Here is an 18,813-nt window from a genome sequence, read left to right on the forward strand (position 1 = left end):
TCCTTAAGAGAGACATATTAATAAAAGGTTTACTTTTTAGAAAACTTTCTCAACTGAAGTATACCACATGGTTTCTGAATTCCTCTTTAGCTGCAAGGGAGACTATCACAGATCATTAAAATCTTGTCTGTGATCCATTAGCTAAACCAAATTTTGGGGGAAAAACCAAATTGTAGAAGAGTTAATATATAAGAATGCTCGCCAACTGCTTGATGTGACTTCACTTTTCAGATGGATGGAGTGAAATGGGACAGATGATGAAGGGAAATGAGTTTTCTGGAACTATTAGCAGAATCAGACACTTGGGGTGAAGAAGCAATTCTTTAGTGTTCTGGAACATAAACCAGATTAATCTACGTTGTTTTTTTTTTTTTCCCTTTTAAACATGTTTGCTAATTGAAAGAAATACTCCATTAAGGAATATTTTATTGACGTATGTGAATCTGGACATGGAGCAAAAGACCCTCTAACCCTTCCAGCTTTCAGCAAGGTCTCCATAATTTTGAATCAGTCTTCATTCCTGTCTTTATTCGTGATTGTTCCCAGGTGGAGGTGGAGCTCACAGTAACTGCCAGTTGAATCCAAATAACATCTGATTAGTTTCCTGGCTCCTGGCAATCTCTTCTATGATGCAGTGCTGTTGCCACACCAAATGGAGTTTCCGATACCGCTCACGAGATAAATGAAGGGGGTTGCCCCTCCTTTAGGAGAAAATAACAAAATATGTAAGTTTGAATCAAGTAATTGTAATATCTTTATTGTTTAAATTATACTGAACGTGTGAGATACTCTTGGAACTGGTGGAATCACCAGGACAAGGTTTTAAAAAGTATATTTTCCATTCAACACTGATCACTATGACCTGGATCAGTCACTTGGCTAATGAAGCAGACACCTACTCCTTGATTCAGAAAAATAGGTCAAGTATACCAGGTGACTAGTGGTAAAGAATCTGCCTGCAATGCAGGAGATTCAGGTTTGATCCCTGGGTCAGGAAGATCCCCTGGAATAGAAAATGGAAACTCAGTCCAATAGTCTTGCCTGGAGAATCCCATGGACAGAGGAGCCTGGCGGGCTACAGTCCATGGGGTCACAAAGAGTTGGATATGACTGAGCACGTATGCATTGTGCTGCTGCTGCTGCTGCTAAGTCGCTTCAGTCGTGTCTGACTCTGTGTGACCCCATAGACCGCAGCCCACCATGCTCCCCCGTCCCTGGGATTCTCCAGGCAAGAACACTGGAGTGGGTTGCCATTTCCTTCTCCAATGCATGACAGTGAAAAGTGAAAGGGAAGTTGCTCAGTCATGTCCAACTCTTAGCAACCCCATGGACTGCAGCCCACCAGGCTCCTCTATCCATGGGATTTTCCAATAAAGAGTACTGGAGTGGGGTGCCACTGCCTTCTCCAATGCATTGTGCTAGGAAAGACCAAATACATTTGGGTTTCCCTGGTGGTTTAGATGGTAAAGAATCTGCCTGCAATGCAGGAGACCTGGGTTCGGTCCCTGGGTTGGGGATATCCCCTGGAGAAAGGCATGGCTACCTGCTCCAGTATTCTTGCCTAGAAAATTCCAGGGACAGAGGAGCCTGGCGGGCTACAGTTCACTGGGTCACAAAGAATTGTACACTACTGAGTGACTAACACTTTCACTTTCACATACCATGGGCATTATGGGACCTCATTTAAGTCACCAGAAAGGTTTATAACTTGACGCAGTTCTATTCAATTTTGAGTTGCTAGCCTAAGTAGGTCTTTAATGGCTTTTTGGCCTCATCCAGTTTATTCAGTTTTGATTTCTGAACTTATAATGGTTGACATTAGGTGTGAGGTGTCACACTAAGCCCTCAAATTATATGCTGTTCCTCAGAAATATTTGGTTGTTATGTCTTTCTGACACAACAAACTTGCTGGTGATTAGCAAGTATTTAAATAAAAGTACTCCACACCAATTCTAAAGTCACACAGTTTGTAACACTGTATAACAACTAGTCCAAAATGACCGAAGTTTGGTTATTGCCAATGATGGAAAACTGTGAGATTCTCAGCCTTGAGGCACTCACATGTCTCATCTGGTTGAGTTCTTTCATATCACGTAACTAATTTAAAAATTCTGCTTCTTCACACCTTCCTGGAACAACTCAGACCTATCTGCAATCATAAACTACTTTCACCACCCAGCGTTTTTCTTCCTGAATCCAAAGACCTTCTCTATACAGGTTAAAAGCTGTTACAATAAAAACAACTTCCTGTATGAACAAAGCAATTCCAAACCTCATTTAATAAGCCAATTCATATTGAGTAATACACTTCAAGAGAACAAACTTTCAGTTAAACAAAGAGAGATAGTTTACGGTAAGGGGATCTAACCTTTATCTAGATGTACTTTTTTTTTCTCATACCCATGGGTGGTACTCCAGTTGTTAACATTAGTGAAGGATATAGAAAATTTCAGGATTCTAAGTATTTTTGCTAATGCTTGGGAGCAAAGGGGGCTGACATAGCTGACTAATAAAAAGTTTCAAGTATGGCAATGGAAACTATGAATATCCATTTTAAACCAAGCTCCCTCACTGGACACCACAGATTTTTTTTCTTTTATTTATCAACTTAAACCTTTTAAGTAATTCTAAAGAAAGGCTGATTAAAAATAGTAGAGGTTTCAAATTTTAGGATGACTTGGGTCTAAATATTTTGGAGAAGTTATTACCCCCAATTTGTTTTCTGTGTTTTTTTTTGAGGCCTCCATGTGGCATACAGGATCTTAGTTCCCCGAGCAGGGATCAAACCTGTGTCCCCTGTAGTGGAAGTGGGGAGTCTTAGCCACTGGACCACCAGGGAAGACCCTACCCTCAAATTTTGGAGAAGCACAAAGTTGTTGAAAATTATTTGTTACATTTAGGATAGCATCATATTTAACATTTTCAACTTATAGCTATTTAAAATATCTCTCAATACGTAACACTAGCTTTTGTGTTTAAAGACCTGCTACCATCCACGTACAATAATTTGAGTAAAATTTAAAAAAACTTACTTCAGGCCAGGATCTGTTTCTCCATATTCATCTAAATAAGGGGCTGGATAGGCACAGCCTCTGGCTTTACCTTCAACCAGGACCACTCTACACTCTCTGATTCTGAAGGACGAAACAAACGACAGGAATATTAGGAAGTGCATGTATGCAAATGACAGGCACTGCATCAAGCTAATCTAGAAATGGCCATGGGTGTCTTGTTAGGAATTCAGTATAAAGATAATATAAACATAGACAAGTAGACTAAACTGTGTTTTGTCTAAATAAAAGAAAATGAACATTGCTATTTTTGTTGACACTATGGGAAAGGATCCATGGATTTAGGGAAATGGGGTCAGCCAGTAGTACTGGCTAAATATACTGAAGAGAGGAAGGAGGCTGTCCTGTTTGAACCATAGGTACCCTGGAAAATAGTGGCTAGGGTTGTTTCTGCCCTCTTTCCTGACCTATGACCTGGAGGTGGGGGAGGGAACTTAACCAAAGAACAGAACCACATCTCCTAGTCTGATAACCCTGGGCCAGAAAGAAGGTCATTTATGGACGTGTCATGCCTTTTCTGGTTAGAGCCAGCCTCTAAGAGTACACATTATAAAAAACCACTGCAATCTTGAAGATACCTGGGACTCTTAGAGCAGAGAAATGGAAAAATAAAAAATAATGTTTGTGTAGGGGTAAGTTCTCTACAGAGAAATGATTAAAATAAACGGTTGGAATAGGTAGTAGGTGACTTGCTGTAGATTCCCTAAAAGAAAATAGATGTTTGAACTTGGCTTCCATGCCCTTATTCCCCTTGTTCCAACAGATGCTGAGAAGCAGTGATTACATATTCCCCAGTGTGCGAGATGTTTGGGTTTATGTAAACAGAAACTATATTACATGGAGAGAATGGAGAGAAAAAGCACACGCCATCGACTTTGAATTCTCTCTCTCTCAGGAACTTGCACTCTTCTTTCATAGATATGAGAGATTACTCGTCTGTTCTCAGTCATTTGCTAACATACCAGGGGAAACAATGGTTGACTGACAGAGGAAAGTGAAGAAAATTAAAACGTTCAAAGAACAATATAAAGTAACAATTACATGTCCTTTGAAAATGTAAGTTTTAAGACTCTGAACTCTTTCATTCTACCTGAGTTTTACACTATAGCAGAATAATCAATATAAAGTTTCATATTTAAGGTTTTCCACAAATAATAAAAATGTGAATAGATTCCTATTTTTTAACTACTAATTTTTAAAACTATTTCAACTGCATGTGAATAACAAGTCTATGCTCAAACTTCTGACAGATCATATCCTATCAACATACTGTCCTGCCATAATGGCCTCTAGACTTGACTCAAATTCCCTAAGTTAATTATGAAGCATCCTACTTACTTTAGGAAAATGCAGACTCCAGCACCACAGTGAAGTGCATGAAAAATGCAAGCTCCCACCTCTTCCCCATTCACCATTTCTTGGCAGCAAATGTTCTGAGAACATAGTATGGCTCCGCAGAAAAGACAGAGGACAGGGTGCTTTCGCTCGTCATCTGCAGACCGTGGGCACCTCAAAAGGGAAGAAACCATTTAATATGATGGAGAAACAATAAAAGCAAGATAATCAGTTAGCAATGAATATATAATATTTAGCAGTGTTTCAGATGTATTAGTGTTTTCAGCACTTGCAGCTTTGCAGTGAAGCAAGCTCTAAAAGACAAGGAAACATTTAATTAGATGATTCTTCTTTTAATATTTCTCCTTAAGACAACAAAAAGTCTTCTGATTAATCCATAGTAAGAAACTTTATTTTTGAATATGCAGGGTTCTGGTGATTTCCCATAGAGTCTGGCAATTAAATATGCCTTGAGATTGAGATGCATTTAGAGAATTGAGTCTTCATTTGACATGACTGATTTATAGCCAATTTCCCCCTGCTGGATTGGTTCAGTCAAGTTTGTGTCCATAATGCTGGTGCAATATGACTTTGAAGGTATATAACTGTGGCAGTTGTTTTAACCACAATTTTTAGTAAGGGTTTGAACACATTTCCCCCACTTTTTTGGAGTATTAAGATCTTTAGGCTTGAAAAGGGGAGACTGTAGTCTTTGAGTTGAGGCACCTTCCGACCCAGAAACACAGTCAAGTCTTCCGAAGGAAAAAGTAACAAAGTTGACTTGCTTGAACTAAGTAAGTAGTACTATGAGATTTGGCCATTTAACACAGTGGTATGCCAGATCTTTGCTATAAATGACCCCTAAGGGGTGTATCACTCTATATTAAAGTGATAATTGCTATCTCTGAAAGGGAGCGTTTTATATTCTTATCTGCTATATAATGGATATAAAGCAAACATCAATTTGCACAGCAAAAAATAAATGCAACCCCAGGAGAGATCTAGTGATGCCCACAGTTGGGTTAGAATAAAGAGCACCAACACAAATTTTCATTAGGGTATTTACAATTTATTCTCTGAAGTCCAGTGTCTTAGGCAAGATAAGAAAACCACCATTGTCTATACAGGAGCAGAGGGACTCTGTGCACAGGTATTCCATTCCTGTCTCCTACAGATGTGGGGATTAGTTTCACTTCCAGGATGTTGCTCTTTTTGGATAAAGCCAGCATTTTCTTTCACATTTAGCACAGAATGGCTGAACTCCATCCTAGAGAGTAAAATGGGGATGATGCCTAAGACATAGTCACTGAGCGGCCACACTTCTACCTAGAAATGATTCAGTTTTAATGAAAACTGGCAGTAAAAATAAAACTGGAAGACAGCATAATATTTATTTTCATTTTTACTTGAAACCAATAATATCTAATATCACCCAAGAGAATCTTCACTTGGATTAATGATTAACATTCTTCTCAGATCTTCCTAAGAGCCAACTGCCTGACACTCTTGAATGAAGCCAACATCTATTCACTGGACCTCTGTGGTACCAATGCAGCCCTAAGATTAGGACAATCACTGAATTTGGATCTGGGTGCAATCTTTGAAATCATCCAGCTAATTTTTCAAGGGCTGAGAGGTAAGTGATACAACCACTTCTTTAGTTGGCTGACCTTAGTCTGCATGAGACAAGCAGCAAGGAAGCTGATATTGAAGTAAATTCTAACTGGGAATAGAGGCTGAGCAATGGGCTGCCCAAGCTCCTTCTGGGCCAGTTATATCCCCTGGCTTTGTGACTCAAAGCAATAGTATAACTAAGTAAGACAATTTCGTTAGTCATCCTGTAGGGCTGTGATTCTCAGAGCAGGCCAAAGAAGGGCTCTTCAAGCCCTTAAGATGACCCTAAAATGCAATCTCTCCCTTTGGTTCCTTCAAGTGACAGCAAGTTATTTAACATATAACTAAAGACTACTAATAAGTCACCTTACAGATAGAGGCAGTTACCTGGAATTACTAATTGGTATCCTTAAATTTGAGAATTATTTATGTTTAGTGAGAGACCTAATTAAGTTTACAAAGAAGTTTAGTTGTTGCACAATGCTTGGGAATATTATAAAACACCCAACTGAGCTTTGGAATTTCTGCAATTTGGGGAAAGGACGCTTTGTTAATGGTACATTATCAACTGAGTCTTGAACAGGCTTTGATTTTCAGGCTACTGAGATTCTTGCCTTTTAATTATAAGTTACTACTAGTTTCATGTCTGATTTGCTATGGGTGTTGTGTGTAATGCCACTGGAGCATCAAGGATACATAACGGCATCAATAGTAACTTTGGCTCATTATTTTCAAGATGATGCATTATGATTCCAATATGAAATATTCAGACACCAATGGCTAAAGTAGATATGAATTTGATTTCTCCATTCAGTGACATTTCACTGGTGGTGTGCTGTTCTTTGGAGAAGGCAATGGCACCCCACTCCAGGACTCTTGCCTGGAAAATCACATGGACAGAGGAGCCTGGTGGGCTGCAGTCCATGGAATCACTAAGAGTTGGACACAACTGAGTGACTTCACTTTCACTTTTCACTTTCATGCATTGGAGAAGGAAATGGCAACCCACTCCCGTGTTCTTGCCTGGAGAATCCCAGGGACAGGGGAGCCTGGTGGGCTGCTGTCTATGGGGTCACACAGAGTCGGACACGACTGAAGCAACTTAGCAGCAGCAGCTGTTCTTCATCTTATGCTAGTCAAATAACTTGCATCATATTAAAGATGGTAATTGCAAAATGAAAATTACTGTTACCTTTATAGAACATAATTTTATTATATAGAAATACGGGTTTAAGCTCATGATTTTCTCTTATAGAAGTAACAGGTAATTCACATATGGTATTAGCAATGACTATAATGTAACTTGTTTATACTGCTTCTCACTAGTCTTTATCAGACAGTATTTTTTTGATTTGGAAGTGATCAGTGAAAGGGAAGAAGATAAAAGGAAGTTTGAGAAACACTGCTTTAGAATAGTGTTTAATCTGATTGAGGTAGGAGGAACATGGTGCCAAGAAAGGAGTGTACTCCTCTTCCCAGTACCCAGACTTAAATCTGAATCACAGTGTTATCTGTTTTACTGTTATAATTACTGTTATATAATACTGGGCTTCCATGTAAGATTGTGTTTGGAAAAAAAAAAAAAGAGTTCTTCAGTGTTATTTCAGTGGATGAATATGGTCACCACAGTGTAATGCATGGAAAACAGTGTCTAAAAACACACGTATAAAAGATATTTCCAAGAGGGTTATTGCTTGTGAAGCTGAGAACAGTGTGGTTCCTCTACCAGAACAACTACTAATCTGCTAAGAACTGTCTGAAGCAATTATTTTGAGAACTGAGTCTGGACAAACATTTGCAGTGTCCAAAGGAATGCCTGACAGAAAAGAGGCTGGTAACTTTCAGTGAATTTTGGCATTTTATATAGAGATTACCATTCTTATCCTCAAGCTCCACAGCAGGTAGCTATGGGGGTGGCTGCCCGCAATCATGGTGCAGTGTGTTGCTGTTGCTGCCAAGGTGGACAAGAAGAACCTTGTCCTCAAAAAATTAGGGTTGTAAGCTTAATTTTCCCTGGCAGTTCACTGAGGGGCTGGCACAGGGACTGGCCATTGTTTCAACTCCCATGGGCTGAAGCAGATTTCTTGGTGATGATGATAGTAGAGAGGATTGAAAGAGGCAAAACAGTCTATATTTTTCATTCTCTTTTTTTTTTTCTTATTGGATCCAGGCATTTAAGGAAATCTCTGTCAGTCACTAGCTGACCACAGAGATAATGGAACAGAGATTCCACTTCCAGAACACACAACAATGAGTAGAGTCTTTGCAAAAAAGGCTTGGAAAAGACTAAAACAAACATAACTATAGCCTTTACCAAGCAACAATGGCAGTTCCTAGGATGGGGGGGTCTCTAATTTCCAGAATTATTACATCACAATACTCAAAATGTCCCATTCTCAACAAAACTTACAAAGAAATGGAAAAGTATGGCCCACTCATAGGAAAAAAAAGAGATTGACAGAAATTATCCCTAAGGAAGCCCAACACACTAAAAACAAAGACTTTAACTCTCCTAAATATGCTCTTTGAAAGAAACCATTGATTAAAAAAAAGAAAAAAAACTAAGGAAATTAGGAAAATATATGAAAGAGTAGGGAATATCAGTAAAAGAAATTATAAAAAGGAAACAAATGGAAAAGTACAATAGCAGAAATTAAAAGCTTACAAAGGTGTTGACTAGCATATAGAAGCATGCAGAAGAATTAGTAAATTTTCAGTTCAGTTAGGTCACTCAGTCATGTCAAACTCTTTGCGACCCCATGAAGTGCAACATGCCAGGCCTCCCTGTCCATCGCCAACTCGCGGAATTTACTCAAACTCATGTCCACTGAGTCAGTGATGCATCCAACCATCTCATCCTCTGTTGTCCCCTTCTCCTCCCACCTTCAATCTTTCCCAGCATCAGGGTCTTTTCTAATGAGTCAGTTCTCTGCATCAGGTGGCCAAAGTACTGGAGTTTCAGCTTCAACATCAGTCCTTCAAATGAATATTCAGAACTGATTTCCTTTAGGATGGACTGGTTGGATCTCCTTGCAGTCCAAGGGATTCTCAAGAGTCTTCTCCAATACCACAGTACAAAAGCATCAATTCTTCAGTGCTCAGCTTTCTTTATAGTCCAACTCTCACATCCATACATGACCACTGAAAAAACCATAGCTTCGACTAGATGGACCTTTGTTGGCAAAGTAACATCTTTGCTTTTCAATATGCTGCCTAGGTTGGTCATAACTTTTCTTCCAAGGAGTAAGCGTGTTTTAATTTCACGGCTGCAGTCACCACCTGCAGTTTTTGAAGCCCCCCAAAATAAAGTCTGTTATAGTTTCCATTGTTTCCCCATCTATTTGCCATGAAGTGATAGGACCAGATGCCATGATCTTAGATTTCTGAATGTTGAGTTTTAAGCCAACTTTTTCTCTCTCCTCTTTCACTTTCATCAAGAGGCTCTTTACTTCTTCTTCACTTTCTGCCATAAGGATGGTGTCATCTGCATATCTGAGGTTATTGGTATTTCTCCTGGCAATCTTGATTCCAGCTTATGCTTCATCCAGTCCAGCATTTTGCATGATGTACTCTGCATATAAGTTAAATAAGCAGGGTGACAATATACAGCTTTGATAAAGTCCTTTTCCCATTTAGTACCAGTCTATTGTTCCATGTCCAGTTCTAAGTGTTGCTTCCTGACCTGCATACAGGTTTCTCAACAGGCAGGTCAGGTGGTCTGGTATTCCCATCTCTTGAAGAATTTTCCACAGTTTATTGTGATCCACACAAAGGCTTTGGTATAGTCAATAAAGCAGAAATACATGTTTTTCTGGAACTCTCTTCCTTTTTCCATGATCCAGCGGATGTTGGCTATTTGATCTCTGGTTCCTCTGCCTTTTCTAAAACCAGCTTGAACATCTGGAAGTTCATGGTTCACGTATTGCTGAAGCCTGGCTTGGAGAATTTTGAGCATTACTTTACTAGCGTGTGAGATGAGTGCAATTGTGTGGCAGTTTGAGCATTCTTTGGCATTGCCTTTTTTTGGGATTGGAATGAAAACTGACCTTTTCCAGTCCTGTGGCCACTGCTGAGTTTTCCAAATTTGCTGGCATATTGAGTGTAGCACTTTCACAGCCTCACCTTTTAGGATTTGAAATAGCTCAACTGGAATTTCATCACCTCCACTAGCTTTGTTTGTAGTGATGCTTTCTAAGGCCCACTTGACTTCCCATTCCAGGATGTCTGGCTGTAGGTTGGTAATCACACCATCGTGATTATGTGGGTCGTGAATATCTTTTTTGTACAGTTCTTCTGTGTATTCTTGCCACCTCTTCTTAATATCTTCTGCTTCTGTTAGGTCCATACCATTTCTGGCCTTTATTGTGCCCATCTTTGCATGAAATGTTCCCTTTGTATCTCTGATTTTCTTGAAGATATCTCTTGTCTTTCCCATTCTATTGTTTTCCTCTATTTCTTTGCATTGATCGCTGAGGAAGGCTTTCTTATCTCTCCTTGCTTTTCTTTGGAACTCTGCATTCAAATGGGAAGGTATTTCCTTTTCTCCTTTGCCTTTCGCTTCTCTTCTTTTCACAGCTATTTGTAAGGCCTCCTCAGACAACCATTTTGCCTTTTTGCATTTCTGTTGCTTGGGGATGGTCTTGATCCCTGCCTGTTGTACATGTCATGAACCTCCATGCATAGTTCTAATAATACTAATAATGGCTAACAACTTCCCAAATTTGTTGAAATATATGAGTCTGCACATCCAAAAATCAAACTGAATTACAAGCAGGATAATTTCAGAGATCCACACTTAGGCACATTATAACCAAACTGTTAAAAGTCAGGACAAAGAGAGAAGTTTGAAAGCAGCCAAAGAGAAGCAACTTATCCCATACAAGAGATCCTCAATAAAATCAACTGCTGGTTTCTCATCAGAAACCATGGAGGCTAGAAAATAGTATGATGATACATTTAATGTGCTCAAACTAAAAAACTATCAATCAAGAATCTGATATCTGGCAAAACAATCTTTTAAAAATAAGGAAGAGAGGCGGTCCTAAGATGGCGGAGGAATAGGACGGGGAGACCACTTTCTCCCCCACAAATTCATCAAAAGAACATTTGAACGATGAGTCAATTCCACAAAACAACTTCTGAATGCTGGCAGAGGACATCAGGTACCCAGAAAAGCAGCCCATTGTCCTCAAAAGGAGGTAGGAAAAAATATAAAAGATAAAAAGAAAGACAAAAGAGGCAGGGATGGAGATCCATCTGGGAAAGGCAGTCTTAAAAAAGAGAGAAGTTTCCAAACACCAGGAAACACTCTCACTGGCGAGTCTGTGGCGAGCCTTGGGACCACAGAGGGCAACATAACTGGGAGGAAAAATAAATAAATAATTAAAATCCACAGATTACGTGCCCAGTGGTAACTCCCAGCAGAGAAGCAGCGCAGATGCCTTCATCCGCCACTAGCAAGCCGGGGCTGCATTGCTTAGAGTAAGGACCGGGCATGAATGCCCTGAGGGCAATCTGAGGGAACTAACTTGAGATAGCAAACCAGAGTTTGCTATCCCATGAAAAGCCCTAACCTAAGACACCACCAGGCCTGCTCACAGAACAAAGGACTGAGCAGAGCTAGCTGGCTGTGGACCGGCTCACCCCCCAACCAGAGACAGGTAGGCGAGGGCAGCCAGAGCTCGAAGAGGGCAATCGTGGCCCCAGAGAGGCATCGTCTACCAAACTGCAAGCAGGCTTTGTTGCTAACCAAGACTTCTTGGGATTCTGGATGGTAAACATCCACTGGGAGGGTTGCAGCCAGAGATCAGCTCCCCAGAAGAGACACACGGCACACCTGAGAAGATGTGCTGGTTGTACACCCAGAAAATGGAGCGGCAGGGACGGGGAAGGTGATAAGTCACAGGGACTGCGCATACTGAACACCTGGTCACCTGAGCTGCTCGGACCTGGGAAGGGCACAAAACGCAGGCCCAACTGATTCTGCGCCTTTGTGGAGTACCTGAGTACCTGAACCTGAGTGGCTTAGACCTGGGAGTGCATACAACCCAGGGCTGGCCTCAGACAGTTCCTGGCAGAGCAACCTAGAGCCTAAGCAGTGTAGACAGGGAAAGCACACACACCGTGAGCGCGGGCAAACCCAGTGTGGCCGGGACACTGCGAGCACATGCCAGTGTTATTTGTTTTCAGTGCTCCTCACTCCCCAAGCACAAGTGAGCCTAAAAAAGTGTCCACCACTGCCCCCTTGTGTCAGGGAGGAAATTAGACACTGAGGAGACCAGCAAACAGAAGAAGCTAAAACAGAGGGAACCTCCTTGGAAGTGACAGGTACAATCGATTAAAACCCTGTAGTTAGCACCAACTACACAGGAAGGGGCCTATAGATCTTGAGAAGTATAAGCCGGATCAAGGAACTATTTGAAAATGAACTGACCCCACACTGTCCACAACACCACCAGAGAAAGTCCTAGATATATTTTTACCATTATCGTTCTTTAAATTAAAAAGAAAAAAAAAAACCTTAAAAAAAATTTAAGTCCTCTATTACTCCTTTAATTTTCATTTTTATAACCTACTTTTACTTTGCAAAAAAAAAGACTCTATTTTTTAAAGCAAACTACATATATATATATATATTATAATTTTTGTGACTTTGTTTTTTTCTTTAATATTGTATTTTTGAGACTCCAACCTCTACTCTAGATTTTTAATCTTTGCTTTTTGGTATTTGTTATCAATTTTGTACCTTTAAGAACCCAATCTTCAGTACCCATTTTTACTTGGGAGCAAGATTACTGGCTTGACTGCTCTCTCCTCCTTTGGACTTTCCTTTTTCTCCACCAGGTTGCCTCTATCTCCTCCCTCCCCCTTCTCTTCTCTACTCAACTCTGTGAATCTCTTTGTGTGTTTCGGAAGGTGGAGAACACTTATCGAACTGATTACTGGCTGGATCTGTCTTTCTCTTTTGGATTCCCCCCTTCCTTCCCCTGGCCACCCCTGTCTCCTTCCTCCCTCTTCTCCGTATAACTCCATGAACATCTCTGAGCGGTCCAGACTCTGGAGAGCACATAAGGAAGTGATTACTGGCTAACTTGCTCTCTCCTCTTTGATTCCCCCTCTTCTCCTCCCGGTCACCTCTATCTCCCTCCTCCCTCTTCTCTTCTCCATGTAACTCTGTGAACCTCTCTGGGTGTCCCTCACTGTGGAGAAACTTTTCATCTTTAACCTAGATGTTTTATCATTGGTGCTATATAGATGGAGAAGTCTTGAGGCTACTGTAAGAATAAGACTAAAAACCAGAGGCAGGGGGCTTAAGTCCAAATCCTGAGAACACCAGAGAATTCCTGACTCCAGGGAACATTAATTGACAGGAGCTCATCAAACGCCTCCATACCTATATTGAAACCAAGCACCACCCAAGGGCCAAGTTCCACAGCAAGATATACCACGCAAATTCTCCAGCAACACAGGAATGTAGCCCTGAGCTTCAATATACAGGCTGCCCAAAGTCACACCAAACCCACTGACGTCTCATAACTCATTACTGGACACTTCATTGCACTCCAGAGGGAAGAAATCCAGCTCCACCCACCAGAACACTGACACAAGCTTCCCTAACCAGGAAACCTTGACAAGCCACCCGTCCAACCCCACCCACAGCGAGGAAACTCCACAATAAAAAGAACTCTACAAACTGCCAGAATACAGAAAGGCCACCCTAAACACAGCAATATAAACAAGATGAAGAGGCAGAGAAATACCCAGCAGGTAAAGGAACAGGATAAATGCCCACCAAACCAAACAAAAGAGAAAGAGATAGGGAATCTACCTGATAAAGAATTCCAAATAATGATAGTTAAAATGATCTAAAATCTTGAAAACAAAATGGAGTTACAGATAAATAGCCTGGAGACAAGGATTGAAAAGATGCAAGAAAGGTTTAACAAGGACCTAGAAGAAATAAAAAAGAGTCAATATATAATGAATAATGCAATAAATGAGATAAAAAACACTCTGGAGGGAACCAACAGTAGAATAACAGAGGCAGAAGATAGGATAATTAAGGTAGAAAATAGAATGGCAGAAATAAACGAAGCAGAGAGGAAAAAAGAAAAACGAATTAAAAGAAATGAGGACAATCTCAGAGACCCCTGGGGCAATGTTAAACACCCCAACATTCGAATCACAGGAGTCCCAGAAGAAGAAGACAAAAAGAAAGACCATTAGAAAATACTTGAGGAGATAATAGTTGAAAAGTTCCCTAAAATGGGGAAGGAAATAATCACCCAAGTCCAAGAAACCCAGAGTCCCAAGGTGAGACAGGATAAACCCAAGGTGAAACACTCCAAGACACATATTAATCAAATTAACAAAGATCAAACACAAAGAACAAATATTAAAAGCAGCAAGGGAAAAACAACAAATAACACACAAGGGGATTCCCACAAGGATAACAGCTGATCTTTCAATAGAAACTCTAGGCCAGGAGGGAATGTTAGGACATACTTAAAGTGATGAAAGAAAATAACCTACAGCCCAGATTACTGTACCCAGCAAGGATCTCATTCAAATATGAAGGAGAAATTAAAAGCTTTACAAACAAGCAAAAGCTGAGAGAATTCAGCACCACCAAACCAGCTCTCCAACAAATGCTAAAGGATCTTCTCTAGACAAGAGACACAAAAATGTTGTATAAACTCGAACCCAAAACAATAAAGTAAATGGCAACAGGATCATACTTATCAATAATTACCTTAAATGTAAATGGGTTGAATGCGCCAACCAAAAGACAAAGACTGGCTGAATGGATACAAAAACAAGGCCCCTATATATGTTGTCTACAAGAGACCCACCTCCAAACAAGGGACACATACAGACCGAAAGTGAAGGGCTGGAAAAAGATATTCCATGCAAAGAGAGACCAAAAGAAAGCAGGAGTAGCAATACTCATATCAGATAAAATAGACTTTAAAACAAAGACTGTGAAAAGAGACAAAGAAGGACACTACATAATGATCAAAGGATCAATCCAAGAAGATATAACAGTTATAAATATATATGCGCCAACATAGGAGCACCGCAATATGTAAGACAAATGCTAACAAGTATGAAAGGGGAAATTAACAATAACACAATAATAGTGGGAGACTTTAATACCCCACTCACACCTATGGATAGATCAACTAAACAGAAAATTAACAAGGAACACAAACTTTAAATGATACAATAGACTGCTGCTGCTGCTGCTAAGTAGCTTCAGTCGTGTCTGACTGTGTGACCCCATAGACGGCAGCCCACCAGGCTCCCCTGTCCCTGGGATTCTCCAGGCAAGAACACTGGAGTGGGTTGCCATTTCCTTCTCCAATGCATAAAAGTGAAAAGTGAAAGTGAAGTCTCTCAGTCATGTCCGACCGTCAGAGACCCCATGGACTGCAGCCTTCCAGGCTCCTCCGTCCACGGGGTTTTCCAGGCAAGAGTACTGGAGTGGGGTGCGATACAAAAGACTATTTAGACCTAATTGATATCTATAGGACATTTCACCCCAAAACAATGAATGTCACCTTTTTCTCAAGTACACATGGAACCTTCTCCAGGACAGATCACATCCTGGGACATAAATCTAGCCTTGGTAAAATCAAAAAGATTGAAGTAATTCCAAGCATCTTCTCTGACCACAAGGCAGTAAGATTAGATCTCAATTACAGGAGAAAAACTATTAAAAATTCCAACATATGGAGGCTGAACAACACGCTGCTGAATAACCAACAAATCACAGAAGAAATCAAAATATGCATAGAAACAAATGAAAATGAAAACACAACAACCCAAAACCTGTAGGACACTGTAACAGCAGTGCTAAGGGGAAGGTTCATAGCAATACAGGCATACTTCAAGAAACAAGAAAAAAGTCAAATAAATAACCTAACCCTACACCTAAAGCAACTAGAAAAGGAAGAAATGAAGAACCCCAGGGTTAGTAGAAGGAAAGAAATCTTAAAAATTAGGGCAGAAATAAATGCAAAAGAAACAAAAGAGACCATAGCAAAAATCGACAAAGCCAAAAGCTGGTTCTTTGAGAGGATAAATAAAATTGACAAACCATTAGCCAGACTCATCAAGAAACAAAGGGAGAAAAATCAAGTCAATAAAATTAGAAATGAAAATGGAGAGATCACAACAGACAACACAGAAATACAAAGGATCATAAGGGACTACTATCAGCAATTATATGCCAATAAAATGGACAACTTGGAAGAAATGGACAAATTCTTAGAAAAGTACAACTTTCCAAAACTGAACCAGGAAGAAATGGAAAATCTTAACAGACTCATCACAAGCATAGAAATTGAAACTGTAATCAGACATCTTCCAGCAAACAAAAGCCCAGGACCAGATGGCCTCACAGCTGAATTCTACCAAAAATTTAGAGAAGAGCTAACACCTATCCTACTCAAACTCTTCCAGAAAACTGCAGAGGAAGGTAAACTTCCAAACTCATTCTATGAGGCCACCATCACCCAAATACCAAAACCTGACAAAGATGCCACAAAAAAAAAGAAAACTACAGGCCAATATCACTAATGAACACAGATGCAAAAATCCTTAACAAAATTCTAGCAAACAGAATCCAACAACACATTAAAAAGATCATACATCATGACCAAGTGGGCTTTATCCCAGGGATGCAAGGATTCTTCAATATCCACAAATCAATCAATGTAATATACCACATTAACAAACTGAAAAATAAAAGCCATATGATTATCTCAATAGACACAGAGAAAGCCTCTGACAAAATTAAACACCCATTTATGATAAAAACCCTCCAGAAAGCAGGAATAGCAGGAACATACCTCAACATAATAAAAGCTATATATGACAAACCCACAACAAACATTATCCTCAGTGGTGAAAAATTGAAAGCATTTCCCCTAAAGTCAGGAAAAAGACAGGGTGCCCACTCTCACCACTACTATTCAACATAGTTTTGGAAGTTCTGGCCACAGCAATCAACGCAGAAAAAGAAAAGGAATCCAAATTGGAAAAGAAATAAAACTCTCACTGTTTGCAGATGACATGATGCTCTACATAGAAAACCCTAAAGACTCCACCAGAATATTACTAGAGCTAATCAATGAACATAGTAAAGTTGCAGGATATAAAATCAACACACAGAAATCCCTTGCATTCCTATACACTAATAATGAGAAAATAGAAAGAGAAATTAAGGAAACAATTCCATCCCCAATGCAACAAAAAGAATAAAATACTTAGGAATATATCTACTTAAAGAAACAAATGACCTATATATAGAAAACTATAAAACACTGGTGAAAGAAATCAAAGAGGACACTAATAGATGGAGAAATATACAGTGTTTGTGGATCAGAAGAATCAATATAGTGAAAATGAGTATACTACCCAAAGCAATCTATAGATTCAATGCAATCCCTATCAAGCTACCAACAGTGTTTTTCACAGAACTAGAAGAAATAATTTCACAATTTGTATGGAAACACAAAAAACCCCGAATAGCCAAAGCAATCTTAAGAAAGAAGAATGGTGCTGGAGGAATCAACCTGCCTGACTCAGGCTCTACTACAAAGCCCCAGTCATTAAGACAGTATGGTACTGGCACAAAGACAGAAATATAGATCAAGGAACAAAATAGAAAGCCCAGAGATAAATCCATGCACCTGTGGACACTTTATCTTTGACAAAGGAGGCAAGAATATACAATGGATTAAAGACAATCTCTAACAAGTGGTGCTGGGAAAACTGGTCAACCACTTGTAAAAGAATGAAACTAGAACACTTTCTAACACCGTACACAAAAATAAACTCAAAATGGATTAAAGATCTAAACGTAAGACCAGAAACTATAAAACTGCTAGGGGAGAACATAGGCAAAACACTCTCTGACATAAATCACAGCAGGATCCTCTATGACCCACCTCCCAGAATACTGGAAATAAAAGCAAAAATAAACAAATGGGACCTAATTAAAATTCAAAGCTCCTGCACAACAAAGGAAACTAAAGCAAGGTGAAAAGACAGCCTTCAGAATGGGAGAAAATAATAGCAAATGAAGCAACTGACAAATAATTAATCTCAAAAATATACAAGCAATTCCTGCAGCTCAATTCCAGAAAAAAACGACCCAATCAAAAAATGGGCCAAACAACTAAAAAGACATTTCTCCAAAGAAGACATACAGATGGCTAACAAACACATGAAAAGATGCTCAACATCACTCATTATCAGAGAAATGCAAATCAAAACCACAATGAGGTACCACTTCATGCCAGTCAGAATGGCTGCTATCCAAAAGTCTACAAGCAATAAATGCTAGAGAGGGTGTGGAGGAAAGGAAACCTTCTTACACTGTTGGTAGGAATGCAAACTAGTACAGCCACTATGGAGAACAGGGTGGAGATTCCTTAAAAAACTGGAAATACAACTGCCATATGACCCAGCAATCCCATTGCTGGGCATATACACTGAGGAAACCAGAATTGAAAGAGACACACGTACACCAAAGTTCATCGCTGCACTGTTTATAACAGCCAGGACATGGAAACAACCTAGATGTCCACTGGCAGATGAATGGATAAGAAAGGTGTGGTAGACATACACATTGGAGTATTCAGTTCAGTCACTCAGTCATGTCCGACTCTTTGCGACCCCATGAATCGCAGCACGCCAGGCCTCCCTGTCTATCACCAACTCCCGGAGTTCACTCAGACTCACATCCATCGAGTCAGTGATGCCATCCAGCTATCTTATCCTCTGT

At 39.9% G+C, this 18,813-nt stretch overlaps 1 protein-coding gene across 1 annotated transcript in view; it reads right to left on the bottom strand.

The window, feature by feature from the left end:
• Positions 1-396: 396 nt before the first annotated feature.
• Positions 397-18,813, bottom strand: part of UBR1 (ubiquitin protein ligase E3 component n-recognin 1) — a 152,825-nt gene continuing 134,408 nt past the window's right edge. The window contains exons 45-47 of the mRNA XM_019968618.2: positions 4,410-4,580; positions 3,033-3,134; positions 397-701 (exon numbers count right to left, since the gene is read on the bottom strand). Of these exons, the coding sequence (XP_019824177.2) occupies positions 560-701; positions 3,033-3,134; positions 4,410-4,580 (415 nt within the window). The 3' untranslated portion in view covers positions 397-559. The remainder of the gene's footprint in view (positions 702-3,032; positions 3,135-4,409; positions 4,581-18,813) is intronic.

The sequence above is a fragment of the Bos indicus genome, chromosome 10 (genome assembly GCF_029378745.1).
Source record: "Bos indicus isolate NIAB-ARS_2022 breed Sahiwal x Tharparkar chromosome 10, NIAB-ARS_B.indTharparkar_mat_pri_1.0, whole genome shotgun sequence".
NCBI lineage: Eukaryota > Metazoa > Chordata > Mammalia > Artiodactyla > Bovidae > Bos > Bos indicus.